Source organism: Gadus morhua, chromosome 22, assembly GCF_902167405.1.
Source record: "Gadus morhua chromosome 22, gadMor3.0, whole genome shotgun sequence".
Classification (NCBI taxonomy): domain Eukaryota; kingdom Metazoa; phylum Chordata; class Actinopteri; order Gadiformes; family Gadidae; genus Gadus; species Gadus morhua.
The window spans coordinates 9413582-9429242 of NC_044069.1; the positions used below are offsets into that span (position 1 = coordinate 9413582).

The 15661-nt window shown below is 46.0% G+C and overlaps 1 protein-coding gene across 1 annotated transcript; it reads left to right on the forward strand.

Annotated features, from left to right (window-relative positions):
* Window positions 1-278: 278 nt before the first annotated feature.
* Window positions 279-12825, forward strand: slc39a4 (solute carrier family 39 member 4). The gene is made up of 12 exons (XM_030348120.1): window positions 279-651; window positions 2411-2851; window positions 3341-3548; window positions 4159-4352; window positions 5564-5753; window positions 6611-6783; window positions 7241-7423; window positions 8173-8277; window positions 8491-8545; window positions 9076-9228; window positions 10261-10448; window positions 11217-12825. The coding sequence occupies exons 1-12, from the start codon at window positions 442-444 to the stop codon at window positions 11343-11345; spliced, it is 2229 nt and encodes a 742-aa protein (XP_030203980.1). The 5' UTR covers window positions 279-441; the 3' UTR covers window positions 11346-12825.
* The last annotated feature ends 2836 nt before the right edge of the window (window positions 12826-15661 follow it).

Consider the following 15661-nt stretch of genomic DNA (forward strand, 5'->3'; position numbering starts at 1 on the left):
TAGTCATGCAATTCGCGTGTCGGCACCATTTACGGTTTGGGCTGTGTATAATAATAGGAATAATAATCCTTACAAAAACAATAGGGATCCAACCTGTTGGCTTGGACCCCTAAAAAAAAGAGTGAGATAACGCAAACGCTGACTACACTAATGTCAGCCACCAGCTGACACCAACGATGTCATTCTTTAGATGAGACATTCCCCAACTGACTTCCGCGTAACAGTCGACCGCCAAGAGCCACGTCTCGGCCAATCAGAAAAGAGAGCCAAGTGCACTCAAGTCTCTTAAAACTGATAACGTTATGGCTCAGCTTGTACTGCAGGCGCTCGCGCTTGGATGTCAGTGAAAGTCCAGCTTCGTCTGGGAATCCAACACAATTGTAACCAATTAATTCCACGATAATTTTTTTGTTGTTATTTTTCTTTTTCTACTTTGAAACAATGTTGTCTCACCCGTTGCTTGTTCGCGCCGTGGTGTTATTCGCCTGTATCGGTGGAGCGCCTTGTACACAGCCGGGTATAGAGGATGCTTACGCAGACGTGGTCGGTGAGGTGTCGCCGGGAGGAGAGCATCTGACGGAGGAGTCCGTCCGCTCGCTTTTTAATACCCTGGAGAAACGTGTGCAGTGCGGTGGAGTGTCGTGTGAAAAGGTACGGTGTTTATTGTGCTTCTGTGCCCGGGCTGCTCCTCCAGAGTTAGATTAGCTGTACTGTACACCGAGGGTCGAGGTCCAATAGTATCACTGTCACACGCACCTGTGGCCCGCCATGTTCAGCTTTTAAAGTCTGTATGGACAATTCCTGCTTTAAAAATATTGGCTTACGACATTTTCTAGTTTACATAATGAGTTGAAAGTGTTCACAAACATAGGCCTATAAATAAAAACAAAATGGCTTATATTTTATTTTTCTTCTATAATTATCATCTTTTATCTACAATTCATCTTTTATCTATAGGCTAACTACTATAATGAAAGAAATAATAACAATATGTATTATTATTATTACTTTTATATTTGGGATATTGTAATAGTGATAATTATTAATAAACTATTATTAATTAACAACCAAAACATTATCTTAATTTCCTTCCTTAATGTGTACCGTTTAATCCGTTATTTTACCCAACAGCTGCGAGATAGTCCCATAGAAGGGTTTAGCAACATGTCCGTTTGTTTGGAGGGAAATTATAATCCTTGGACTGTTCTGCTTTATGCAATCTGCTGCACGTATGGTTCAGAGAAAAGCTATAGCCTTCTGTCAGTCAGGACATCAACCAGACGAAACTAATTCACATCCTTAGTCCTATCCAAATCAATGCAATTGTAGGCCTATAACTTAATCCCATCTTCAAAGGGTTTAATATAGACAGCAGTTGTTTAGCATTGCAAATTTCAGTTCAATAATGATGTACAACTGACTAATAGTAGCCTTTAACAGTTTGAAGGGATATAAATATGTCAAAAAAGTTTGGAAAAGGTTAAGGTCAACCTTAAAGGAAACAGGATTTATTTTATTTTTCAGAAAAACGTTTCTTCCCTTATTCCAGTTCACTGAGGTTCTTTATGTCCCTATGTCTGTCACTTATGTCTGTCACAAATTAAAGCAGCTTTATTAAAACAGCATATATGAAACCCAAACCACTTAAAACAGGTTTCTTGGGTTTAAGAACCCATAAAATACACAAAATATGAACTGAAGGCTTTACTGGACGATACGTTAAGAAAGATGTGTCATTGTGCTGTGATAGCATTGTAGCTAATGCTACCCTATGTCATGTCTGCCAACTGAAAAAACACTAAAGACCTGAAATTATAGTTGTTGTACAGCTGAAATAACTGAATTCATACCATCCTTATGAAAAAAGTAGGACTGAATTATGGTTTACTAACATGCTAGTGAGTATCATTTCAGACGTGGGTTATTTAACCCTGTTGGTATTCAGCCAACTGAACTTTCTTTCCAGTAATATGGAAATAGACGACCTACCGCGTGAGGAAAGATAAGCTGGACTCAGCATGACCTAAAACCGATCTTATCTGTCACTCGTGAAAGAGCTGATGGCAAACCTTGATCTGATTGCGAGATCTGCTTCTTTTGAAATCAAGGTTTCCGTACAAACATTGATTTATTCAACCTTTCTATACACGTTTTACAATTCATTTTATTAGGTTGATTTATTCAACCTTTCTATACACGTTTTACAATTCATTTTATTATAATCAGGTCTACCAGTGATGTATTATTAATGTCATGTTTCTGTATTATTATGATCCGGTAGTCATGCAGTACAATCCTTCCATGACATCTCATTAAAAGTGGCACCGCGTGTAGAGGACTCCTAATTGTCTCCTTTAACGATGGTTGTTTATTGGGGGCTGTATAAACAACCTTCCGTGGCCTCCTGCAGTGCGACCTACCGGGCGGCGTCTACCAGCTCATCGGCAACGCCTCCGCCCCCGGAGCGGGCGCCGGGGCAGCCGTCGCCGTCAACGTGTCCCAGTTCCCGCACTTTGCGTCCGGGTGCGTCTTCTACCTTAGCGCCCCTGCTGCGGCCTGCGCCGCGGTCAGGGCTGGGAGGTGGGCGGAGGAGACAGAGCTCTTCCTGGACCGAGTGACCCAGCACGTCCACCCCCACGACGAGGAGCCCCACGCACACCAGGATGAGTCCCACAGCCATGAGGGAGGCGAAGAAGAAGGCCACCATTCGGAGGAGGAGGAGGAGGAGGGCCGCCATCTTGCGGAAGAGGGGGCCGCTGGGCACCAGGAGGAGCATGTGGACGTGCACGGATTGGAGGCCCTGATAGAGGAGATGGAGAAGCACTATGTGCCGCTAGCGCTCGCCAACGAGGTGAGGTCAAGACGACCACACGCATTGCAAAAGTACACACAGATGCGTGCGCGGACACACACACACACACACACACACACCTGTGGTGTGTTTTGAGAGTAGGTTCCATTGTTTAGATCTGATGCCAGATTTGACCCCCAGATTGCGAGTTGGGAACTGGGGTCACCATTTAGTAGACACTTGATCCAAAGTGATTATGGATAGGAGTTATTAAGGAGCAGGATGTCTACAGGGAGGCTGCGGAGATAAGGACCCTATCCGCTGCAACTAAGGGGTACTGTAACTTGTTTGATGATATATGGTTTATGTATTTGAAACTGTCCCAACTTCCAACTTCCTGGGTCCAATTTCCTTTGTTCAAACATAAGACGGAATGGAAAAAGAATGGTTCATTTTCTTTTTTTTCTTGTGTCATTTCTTGGCAATGGTCTAAAATTAACTCTTTTTCTTTTTTCCCTTGTGTGGCTGCATCATCGCTGAAACGACCAGGAATGTCTGACGGCCGACGACATCATGGCAGAGATTAACCCTCTCTCAGCAGGCCCTGAACAGGAAGTAGAGCGCGGTGCCGTGTTTGGTCGTGTTCTGTACCATGCCCTGATTGGTCACTGCTTCACCAGACATCCCCTGCCTGAAGAGGGCTACTTCCTGGAATACATGATGGAGTGGATGGGCTCGGATAACTTCACTGTCAGAGGTAAATCCCTCCCAAAACAGGAATGTCCATGTATGTCTTGTGCTTAGACATTTCCAGTTTTACAAAGTAAAAGTCCTGCCATGTTATAAGTCACGGTTGACTCTGAAAACTAAGCAGAATCAGAAAATGTAAGTAAAAAAGAGAACTATTATATTCAACGGGTTGAATTTAATAAAAATACTATGTAACTTTGCACATTCAAATTCTACCCCAGATACAAAAACTCATAAATAGAAAAAGATGTGTGTGAAGGGAGATCCTTACTTCCAAGTTTGACATTACTACCAGAAAGAACCACACTGTAGTTATGAGTAACACCAATATAATGTAATTTCTTATAATAATCTAAAATAATATTTAAATGAGTCGATAAATGAGCCCGGGAGGTGACATGGCAGTAAGCGCGCTTTAGTAAACCCCCCGCATGCGGGGGGGTTTTAGTTATAAAACCCCCCCGCATGCGTTTTATAACTTGCATAATAATAATAAAATTATTCAGCTCACGGGCTCCGAGGTTGGAGAAATATTGATGCATTGTATTTCATTGATAATATATCATTTCTGAATTTAATTGAATGCATAATTCATCCAAAATGGGGGCTCCATATAGGGTTGGAGACTTTGATGAGAACCCTGCAGATCGGACCCAGCGATGACCACCATCACGACCACGGCGAGGGGGGTCACCATGACGACCACGCCGTAGACGACCACGCCGGGCATGACCACGAACCCGGCCGCCGCAGGAAGAGGAGTAGCCACGGAGCCAGAGAAGGACAGGAAATGAAGTTGCCTGGGGCAACGGTAAACGCACATGTACACGTCGACCTTTCTCTTTCAGAACGTCAAATAAATAAATTATATGTATGCATTGATAATTCTTTTTTGTTTTGGTATTTTATTTAGTTTATTTTGTATGAATTCAATGCATCAGTATATATTTATTTTTTAGCGTAGTTTTAATTGAGTTTAGTAACTTTTATTGTAGTTTTGTAGCGTTATACCAGTGGTAACCAGTTATGATTTGAATAATGCCGATTTTTTTTACCAAACTGACCTTTTGAGTACAGTTAAACTTTTAAAGACTTTCAGTTCCATCAAATACATTTGCAGGTAGTGCTTCTGCCCTTCAACCTTTATCTCTGTCAACCTTTAACTCTGTCAAAACTCAGTCTTAACAAGACAAAAATGTGAAGCTTGTAGTGATGTCACCACTTTAGTCTTAATAAAGGGCCTTTATTTCATCACCAGGTGTGGGTGTCATCAGCCATCTCAAGCTTGTTCCAAATCTGCCCTTGGCATCACAAGTTCACAAGTGATAACAGGGTAGACTTAGCCTGGCTAACGCCAGACCTCATCTCAATCAGCATTGAGATGAGGTCTGGGAACCACACATTCATTTTCTCGTATTTGAGGCGGGGTTACTATTGCCCGGAGCCGTTTATTGGGCACTACGAATGTCTATCATATGAGTCTGTATGTAACTCATAGCCAAGCAAAGCCTGTTAGTAGCAGGCTAAAGACATCCTTCTTGGTAATGAAAGAGTTTAACGCCGAAAGTTGCTATTTTTTCAAAATAAACTTGCGTTCTAGACTACTCAGAACACTATCCAAGGCTGCATCGAAAGGTAACGCGTCTGCTGCCATTTTGAATCCGTAAACTACAAGATTCGGTGTGGCGCATAGACGTCGTCATCGTCTTGCCGTCCCTCCCCGTTCTGTGATTGGTTCCCTATCTCAGGCGAAAATCGGATCCATGGAATCCAGGCTGCCCAGCAGCGCGAAATGAAATCGCGCGCAAGGCAGCATGGGTATACCCAGGCTATGGTAGACTGATCTATCACCGTACATCTGGGTGGAGCCTCCAACCTCTAATGGCGGATCCCACACATGAAGTTGAATAAGAATCACTCACACCTGGTGGTTAAAACAGGCTCATTAGACAGCTATCCAGAAAACAGTCTGTAGTGTACAGCCACACGAGGTAACCCATCTTCCATCCCTTCCCTCTATAGCCCCGGTGTTTCTCAGCCCAGGAGCTGCTGCTGATCCATGGCCTGATGGACAACAGCTCAGACCCGGCCGGTATGAACCGGTCCGATATGGCGCGGCTCAGCCCGGCGCTGGTCCAGCAGATCCTCAGCCGGGCCTGCAGCTCCGGCGCCGTCTCCCCCCCGAGGCACGACGGACTCACCCAGGCAGAACGTAAGACACCCAGAACTATTGTTCAGTAAGACCTACCTCTCTCATATCGAAAGAAAAACCTTCTATATCACAAATTCAGAAATCACACCACACAGAATGTGCCTTAAAAATAAATAAAAGAAAAGACTTAAAAGACTAATAAAACATTTAAAAACGATTTGCTATGGCGTCTTCCAAAACTGCTCTAAACTGTCAACATCTCTGACGGAGTGGTCTTCTGGCTCTAATGAATATTCATGAGCTGTCCCTCGATTGGCAGGTCCATTCCACCCTAGTGTCTCTATTTGGCTTCTCAGACAACTTCAACCGACTAATGTCTCACTCTGAGCTCCATCTTATCCTATCGCTCTCTATATTTCTCTCTCTCTGACTCTCAAGTCCAAATTCATCCAAAGCAGTCGCCTCGAAAAAACATTTGAAACAACTTTGTCTCTTCCCCTCTCCCCACCTATTTCGCTCCCCCTCTCACCTACCTACTCCTGTCTCTCTCCCCCTCTCCCAAACTCTCTCTCTCCCCATTTCCCCACCTCTCTCTCCCCACCTCTCTCTCCCCCTCTCCTACCCCCTCCTCTCTTTCTCCACCTATCTTGTTCCCCCTCTCTCCTACCCCCTCCGCTATCTCTCCCCCTTTCCCCTCCTCTCTCTCCCCCTCTCTCTTCATCTTCCCAACTATCTCTCTCCCCCTCCCTCCTACCCCCTCCTTTCTGTGCCTCTCTCTCCTGCCCCCTCCTCTCTCTCTCTCCTACCCCCTCCCCACCTCTCTCTCTCTCACCCCCTCCTCTCTCTCTCTCCTACCCCCTCCCCACCTCTCTCTCTCTCACTCCCTCCTCTCCCCTCGCCCTGTCCCCCTCCTCCAGGTTACATCTACGCCACCCTGGCCAACGTGGTGATCACCCTGACCTCCATGTTCGGCATCGTGGTGCTGCTGTGCACCTCGTGCTCCAGCGTCTTCCAGCTCATCATCCAGCTGTGCATCAGCCTGGCCGTGGGCTCGCTCACCGGCGACGCCCTGCTGCATCTGTTGCCAATGGTAACGCCACCGTGACCACGGCAGCACCGCATGGCTAATGGCCGGTAGACTTACTGTCAAAGATGGACTCCAAATAACACCTTGGAGGACTTTGGACTTATTAAACCGGAAATTTGAGTTGACAAGGAGGTTTGGAATCAAGTGCTAGCTTTAGCATCAAGCCATTGATACCAGCTCCTTCTTCAAATATTCTGCCTTTTTCTAAGAGGAGAAACATTTATTTCAAAGGCTAAATATTTATACATTTTTTCAATCAGAGTAAAGTGACAAATTGGCTCTGATCAAACAGAGTGGTGTGGACGAGCCATCACAAGCCACTTCAAAATCAACTACCTAATAGTGACCAAGACATCACACAGGGGCGTGGCGATCCACAGCACACCTGACGGTAATCCACACACCCCTCTACCTTCCTTCTCACACTGAGCCTCTTCTCTCTGTGGGTTTGTGCTGCCAGTTCCTGGGATTGCACAGCCATGAGGGTGGAAGCCACGCGGACCACGAAGGGGAGAGCATGGACTACGTCTACAAGATCCTGGTGGTGCTCGGGGGGATCTACTACTTCTACCTGATGGAGACCATCTTCTCTCTGGTCACCCGGAAGAACGAGGACCACCACCACCACCCGCACCATCACGGGGTACGGGGGAGTCAGTTGCTGACGATCGCACGCACACACACACACACACACACACACACACACACACACACACACACACACACACACACACACACACACACACACACACACACACACACACACACACACAGTAACGCGCCAGACCTACAACACTCGTTATCATCCAGGTAGCCAGCCCGTAACCTAACGCCTGTCCATACGTGGTGCGATGAACTTGAGGTATGAGTGAGTGCAATATTTGCCCTCTAGGGGGTTAGGTGAGAGGTACTCACCGCAGGTCCACAGCCACCGTAGGCGAACAGCTCTCTGTGACACGCCGCGCCGGCACCTCGTCTCCAGGTGACGACCAGCCGTGTATTTATGAGCAAAAGTTCTTTCATAGCAGTGTCTTGAACAACACTGTGCGTCCTTTGTGCTACACCTCCGAGCCTCACCTCCAGAGACTCTTCACTTCCTGAGACCCTTACCTGCCAACTCAGCTGTTGCCATTTATAGCTAATGAGGACCTCAACACCGCCCCCTCTGTGTGATATCAGTACTGACCCTAACCATACGCATAAGCACTCATAAAGCTAACCCTATTTCTCGTAACACATACACGTACACGTGTACACAAACAAGCTTACACACTATATATAGATGTATACTATATGTTCCAAAATGAACTGTTCCAGAATATGCTGTTCATCTTCAATTAATACTTTTCGAACCTCCTGTCATACTCGTTCTCTCTCTCTGTCTCTCTGAAGGAGGAGGCGGAGCCTCATCACTGTGACCATGGGAAGGTTCTGGAGATGTATCAGCAGGACAAGATACAACAACAACAGGACCAGTCCATATCCCAGGCTGACCTGGTGTGTTGGGGCTCACACACACACACACACACACACACACACACACACACACACACACGGATCCCACCACACACTTTGCATATTGCTTTGGACCGAAACAATTACACAACCCATCCCTTTGTGACGTTACGTCTTCATAACGTATCATTTAATTATTTAGCTGAACCTTGGTAAATAAAACGTACATAATATTATGGGATGTGTACCTTTCAGGTTCCAAGTGAGACCAATGAGAAGACTTTCCCTCCACCCCTGCAACGCAGCAGAGGTAAGAGTCACATGACGACCCACAGAATAATGACCAGGACTCTGGCCTCAAACACCCAGCCGCTGCCCACCACTAGAGCCGTTTAGCGTGATAAGCACTGAGTAATAACCCCTTGTACATGCAGACAACACGGTTCGTCCTGTCTGCGTTACACTCTCTGTCCCTGACCCTCCCTCGCTCTCTTTCCTCTCTTTCTTGCTCGCTGTATTTATTTTTCAACCTCCTTTTCTTCATTTCTCTCTTTTGTTCTCTCTTTTTTGTTTCTCTTTCACTCTCTGCTTCTCATCCTTTATTTCTCAGTTTTGTTGGTAATGGATTAGTTGAAATTTTTTGTTAAATTGTTGAATTTACTACATTGTGCATCTCTGTCACCTCTCCTGACTCTCCCTCTCCCCCTACCTCCCTTATCTCTCCCCATCTCTCTCCTCCCCATCTCCCCCCCCCCCCCCCCCCCCCCCCCCCGGCCCTCACTCCCCCTGCTTCCCCCCCTCTCTCTCTCTTTGTCTCTCCTTACCTCTCTCTCCCTCCAGAGAAGCGTCTGCTGCCCTACATGATCACGATCGGCGATGGGATCCATAACTTTGCCGACGGCCTGGCCATGGGCGCTGCCTTCTCCCTGTCCTGGAGGTCGGGGTTAGCCACCTCCCTGGCCGTGCTCTGCCACGAGCTGCCCCACGAGCTGGGTACGCGCACGTGAACGCACGCCCGCCCACACTCACGCACACGAAGACCCACAGAGGGCGGTGTCATGGTCTAACAGCTGCATGCCGTTATTGTGCTGACTTATGTCCACTGAAGAATACATGGTATAAACGCAAGCCTGGCATGTCCGATCTGTTGGTGCAGCCCTCATCGCACCGCAGCAGTCACAAATGGCTTCACAGCCTATCATTTTCCTTAGCCTACGGCCTCTGATAGACAAGATGGAACTTGCAAAACGCAAGAGGGAAGAAACCCTGAGAAGGAACACAGAAGAGGGATCAGTTTTGTTGGGAAACTCAAAGTCAAAGTCATAATAAAGAATAATTTGGCTTTGACTTTGACTTTGAATTTTAGTTTTCCGGGGACGGACAGGAAGGAAATTGTTACAGACATAATGTAGGAGTTAACACCTTCCCTCTCCCTCTCTCTGACTCTCTGTCTCCCTCTCCCTCTTTCTGACTCTCTGTGTCTCCCTCTCTCTCTCTCTGACTCTCTGTGTCTCCCTCTCTCTCTCTCTGACTCTCTGTGTCTCCCTCTCCCTCTCTCTGACTCTCTGTGTCTCCCTCTCTCTCTCTCTGACTCTGTGTGTCTCCCTCTCCCTCTCTCTGACTCTCTGTGTCTCCCTCTCCCTCTCTCTGACTCTCTGTGTCTCCCTCTCTCTCTCTCTGACTCTCTGTGTCTCCCTCTCCCTCTCTCTGACTCTCTGTGTCTCCCTCTCTCTCTCTCTGACTCTGTGTGTCTCCCTCTCCCTCTCTCTGACTCTCTGTGTCTCCCTCTCCCTCTCTCTGACTCTCTGTGTCTCTCTCTCTGACTCTGTGTGTATCCCTCTCCCTCTCTCTGACTCTCTGTGTCTCCCTCTCTCTCTCTCTGACTCTCTGTGTGTCTCTCTCTCTCTCTCTGACTCTCTGTGTCTCCCTCTCTCTCTCTCTGACTCTCTGTGTGTCTCTCTCTCTCTCTCTGACTCTCTGTGTCTCTCTCTCTGACTCTCTGTGTGTCTCTCTCTCTCTCTCCAGGCGACTTTGCGATACTGCTCCACTGTGGCGTGTCGGTGCGTAACGCCCTGCTCCTGAACATCGGCAGTGCCATGACCTCCTTCGTGGGCCTGTACATCGGCCTTTCGGTGGCCACAGACCTGGCCACCAAGCAGTGGATCGCCGCCCTCACTGCCGGCCTCTTCCTCTACGTGGGCCTGGCTGACATGGTGAGCCCGGTCAAGTGTCGGTTGAATGCCCGGTGGGTCGGAAAGATCTGGATGAATGGCGATGCTACTGTGGCCATCTGTGATTTAGGATTGGTCGCATGAACCTGAACATTAACCCATGAACATCACAAAGGGTCGTCTTTCGATTAGTTCCTGTGACCTGGTACTAGATTAACACCAATCGCAAACAGGGTTTGTACAAGCCGTGTGGTAGTACCATCACATCATAGTACCATACTTGTCACAAGACTGAGTATTCCTCAGTCTTTGACACTTACACTTTCTCTCTCCCCCAATCTCTCTCCTCCTCTCCCAATCCCTATCACCCTGTCTCTATCTCCTCTCTTTCCCATCCTCTACCCTGTCTCTCTATCCCCTCTCTGACCCTTCCCACCTACTCCCCATCTCTCTTTTCTCTCTCCCCCCTCACCCTATCTCTCCCTCTCTCCCCTCTCTCTCCCCCTCGCCCTCTCCCTCCCCCCTCACCCTCTCGCTCCCTCTCTCCCCCCTCCATTGCCTTCCCCCTCCTCCCCATCTCTCTTCGCTCTCTCCTCCTTGCCCTCTCTCTCCCCCTCACCCTCTCACTTCCTCTCCCCCCTCCGTTGCCTTCAACCTCCTCCCCATCTCTCTCTCTCACCCTCTCGCTCCCTCTCTCCCCCCTCCTTCGCCATTCACCCTCCTCCCCATCTCTATTGTCTCTCTCCCCCTCGCCCTCTCTCGCCCGTCTCTCACCCCTCTCTCGCCCCTCTCTCGCCCCTCTCTCTCCAGCTGCCCACCATGATCCACAACAACAGTAAGAGGCCGTGGCTGATGTTCCTGCTGCAGAACGTCGGCCTGCTGTCGGGCTGGGCCATTCTGCTAGTGCTGACCCTCTATGAGGACCAGATAGGAGTCTAACTCTAACGCCAACACACACACACCACCCCTTTTATTTAGGGACGGGGCTATGTTGCTGTCAAGCTTTCGCCATCTTATGCACAAAGCAGTCTCAATCCCAGTCCCACGTTTTTTAAACTGTGAAGTTCGAGATTTACACAGTGCCACCTTTGATTATCGTATATCCCCCAGAATCACGCGCACGGAAATGACGAGGACGGGCATGAAGAAAGATAGACAGTTCTCACACAGTGGATATGTTTACCCCAACCTACGCACACAGCCTCTGGACAGAGGACTGGCATGGCATACACTGACATGGTATGGGTGATTTTGGGTGATGTTTGGGTTAGCGTATTTTTCCAATTTTCTATGAAAACTCAGGGGTCAATCTATAGTTGAACTGTCATTTTCTGTTGATCAAATGTTACAGGAAAATAGGGTTCTTTGGGTTTGGGCACTTTGTCAAAGAATGAAGACTCAAATACTTTGACGATTACTTGCATATTAGTGATGTATAATTCAATCCCAGGGCTTGTTTTCACTGGTTTGTGTGGTATTGTATTAAAGCATTAGAGTGTGTCCTTCACAACTTGACATTTTAGCCCTGTTCCTTCTGAGATCAATCAATAATTTAGCATGATGAGATACCAAATACATCTATTTGCCTCATGCATCCAGAATGCAAAACCTTGGCATTGCACCAAATGACAGATAGTTGGAAAACAATATATCATATCAGAGAGTAGCCTGACCATGATAGGGCCTGTGTCAACATATGTCCTTTTTAGATTTTTTACATTTTCGAAGCTATCATGACAGACATTCATGAAAAAATATGAAAAATAAAAGTGAAGTGGAGACGCTAGCCTATCATGCTACAGCATGATAGGCTTAGATTTTTTAGATTTTTTACATTTTCGAAGCTATCATGACAGACATTCATGAAAAAATATGAAAAATAAAAGTGAAGTGGAGACGCTAGCCTATCATGCTACAGCATTTAGCGTGGTGGTATGTGCACATAGAAACAGCTGAGACAGATTGCTACAGCACCCCTTTCATGCACAATAATTTCTGCTAGAAGGCCCTGGCCAGTGGGAAACAGTGTAAAGATGCTCATCATATAACATCAAGGGAAAACATTACATATGATGGACTGCACTAAGCAACACTACTTTTGAAATGCTGACAAGCCACAATACTATATTTCATGAACAAGTTATAATCTATTTTCAATTATCAATGATCTAGGTATGCAATCACCGTTCAATGTTATAGTTATATTTAACTTTAAACTCAGAAGTCCAGAGGTCCCCCCCCTACGTCAACGACTGGGCCCCTGAGTGGTGGCCATTTTTAAACCAATGCTGGGTAAATTAAGAGTTTGGCCTTGTTTTTAAGAACTGAGCTCACGCTTCTATATTTATTGCACTCAAATGTTTACAAAAATAAACTGATCTGATTTGATTGGATGAGATAAAAACCTAATAAATCTTCATTTGTATAGGGATGCTCATTTCTTGTTTCTTTACTGCATTTCGATTTAATAAATAATAAAGTGTGTTGTGAGTAGAAATTCCAGCCAGATGCGTCAAAGTCAATTACTGAAACCTACAAACATTTAAAAAGTGGGTGTGTATATATCTTTTTATATCTATGCATATAAATATATATCACCCTAACAGGAATAAGGTCACCTTAACCTGGGAGAAGTGACCTGGCAATTAGCTGATAACTTCCTCCAAAGGAAGCGCTGTATTACTGGAAAGGTCCTACCTAGTTAGCAGAAACATATCGAAAGGGGCTGGGAACAAAGCAGACTTTCAACATTGGAGTAGCTAAATATATATCTATCAATTTCGGTGTTAATTATTCATTTGGTGAATCTCAGGAACACCCAGAAGATTCTCGCGCAAATCTTTAATATATTTAAATAGCCTTACATATAGCCAACACTACCAATCGAGGACCTGGCCTCAGTTCACTCCAGACTATTTGCGTAGCCCTCCGTTTTTTTCAAATGGTAGTTTATAGGCTATAATGCTGGAGATGCTGAGCACATCACAGTCGTTTAAGATGACCCATCCAAGATTTGTATCGGCCTCCTATCATACAAAGAGCAATATTGTCTGAGTCCACTGGAGAATGTTCGATCGTAGCCGGCAGCTTCATTACAAGCACTGATCCATCTTGATCTGTGAAGTTGATGAATTGTCACTTTTAGGTTGTCTACCCAGTTACCAAAAAAAGAAACATTTGGAATAGTATGCGCTGTAGCAAGCACACGGTTTGCATGTGTTACTTCGAAGGCAAAAAAAATCGAAAATACAAGAAAATAGAAAAACCTACATTCAACCAGTGTGGGGTATGGCCCATGACTCCCTGAGGTGGTAGGTACCTCCAGGTACCCCCTCCATGCCAGGGCGCCCTGAATTTATGTTTATTAACAGCTCCTCCACCGGGGTCAAGACAATTTGAGGGCCAGATCCAGTCTGCCGACTGTCGGCCTTTTCACGATTGGCTTAAAAAAATGGCTTATTTAATTTTATACCAATACGATGGTGGGAAAAGCTTACCAGTTTGTATGTTTTTTTTACTTCATTTTTATACTTGAGCCTCTGACCGCTTGGAAGCAATCGGAGTAGGCCTACATATTGTTTTAGAAGAAAGGGGTTATGTGGTAGGATCTTTAAGAATGCTTAACTGGGATATTTATATATTCATGGCTCAAATATTAAGGATCATGCTTTTGACGTGTAACTAACGCATTTACGCGGTCAGCGATCCGCTGCCAGGCTTTGGTTCTCCGGGTTCCAGAGGTTTTAGCGTTCCCTTTTCTTGTGATAATGTCCTTCTCCTCGTAATAGCTCTCCAGGAGAACCTGGAGTTCCATTTCATTGAAATAAGCGGCCCGTTTCGCCATATCGATCAGGGTTTCCATGATCCATACATCACGTCTTTTTAAGTTTGGCGTGGACGCGCACAACCCTGTGTTAACCAACCCCGAGTTGATTGAACTAATGCATAACCGCTGCTGTGGAACCGAAAACTCTGGGTTGGTCGGCACAGGGTCAATCAACCTAGAGTTCAGCGTTAACTCAGTGTTTGGTAAACCTCCGTTCGTGGAACACCCCTCTGGACCTTTCCATTAATACAGCACTTCAATTGGAGGAGAGGTAATCAACCAGTAATCAGCTGGTTGCCAGGTCATCTCCCAGGTTAACGTGACCTCGGGCAGGGCCTTGGATTGCCGACGACTCATGACGACGACAGGAACTTTGTATGGCAATGCTGTAAAGCTGGGGTCAATTCTGGTGTCAATTATTCATTTGGTGAAACTCAGGAACACCCAGAGTTGATCTGACCGTACTACGGATATGAATACACTTATTTTCTTTCCTCGTCCGTAACCTTGCCTTGCAGTAATCCCGAGGTCTGATAATCATCTTCTTTATCTCTATCTGCCTTTGAGTCCGCTCCCAATCAGAGTCCAACACACACACAACCTGCATATCATCAGAGAAACACATGCGCACACAGAAAAATCTCTCTCTCACACACACACACACACAAATAATGGCAAACTTGTCTACATGATGAAAATCATATTTTGTAATTATCATCAAGCGTGCGCAGACGTTGCGCTCAACTAAACTCCCAGTTTGACTACATCCACAATAATTATCCTTTATGTGATAACAGCTCTCCATACATACCCGACAGCTCGTCATAGCTGTAAACAGCTAGAGCATGCCGCCATGGTCATTAAAGACGACATTGATTATAGCATATTGCTGCTGACTCAGATCTACCTGCTCCTAGCGCACTCTGCTACTCAGCAATTTCCACTTTTCACGTAGAAAGCAATTTGTGTTTTTGACATTTTCTACCTGGGTGGGGAGATGGTTATTCTTCGATCTGAAGTACATGTCTAAAGGGAATAATAACCCGACGAGCAAAACATAAACCACACTGAAATGTAACTTTAAAAATAGATAAATCGTTTGAGAAGCGGCTGTTTGTAGCTTTTGCCTTAAAATAACAGCAGTAGATAACAGACCAAGAGAGAAATAATTGTTCCCCAATTCGATCTTAAGAAAGAGGGAAAGCCACACTGACAGAGGGACAGACACAAGCAGCTGACTCTTCTCTAACTCTAGAAGACATCATTATAATTGTACAACTTTACAATGTCGGGAAGATGACAGATGAGGGGAAGGAGAACTAGCAGAACACCAGCACATCAACCCAACACCACCACAAACCAAAAGAACACCACCACATCAACCTAACACCACCACACCAACCTAACACCACATCAACCTAACCCCACC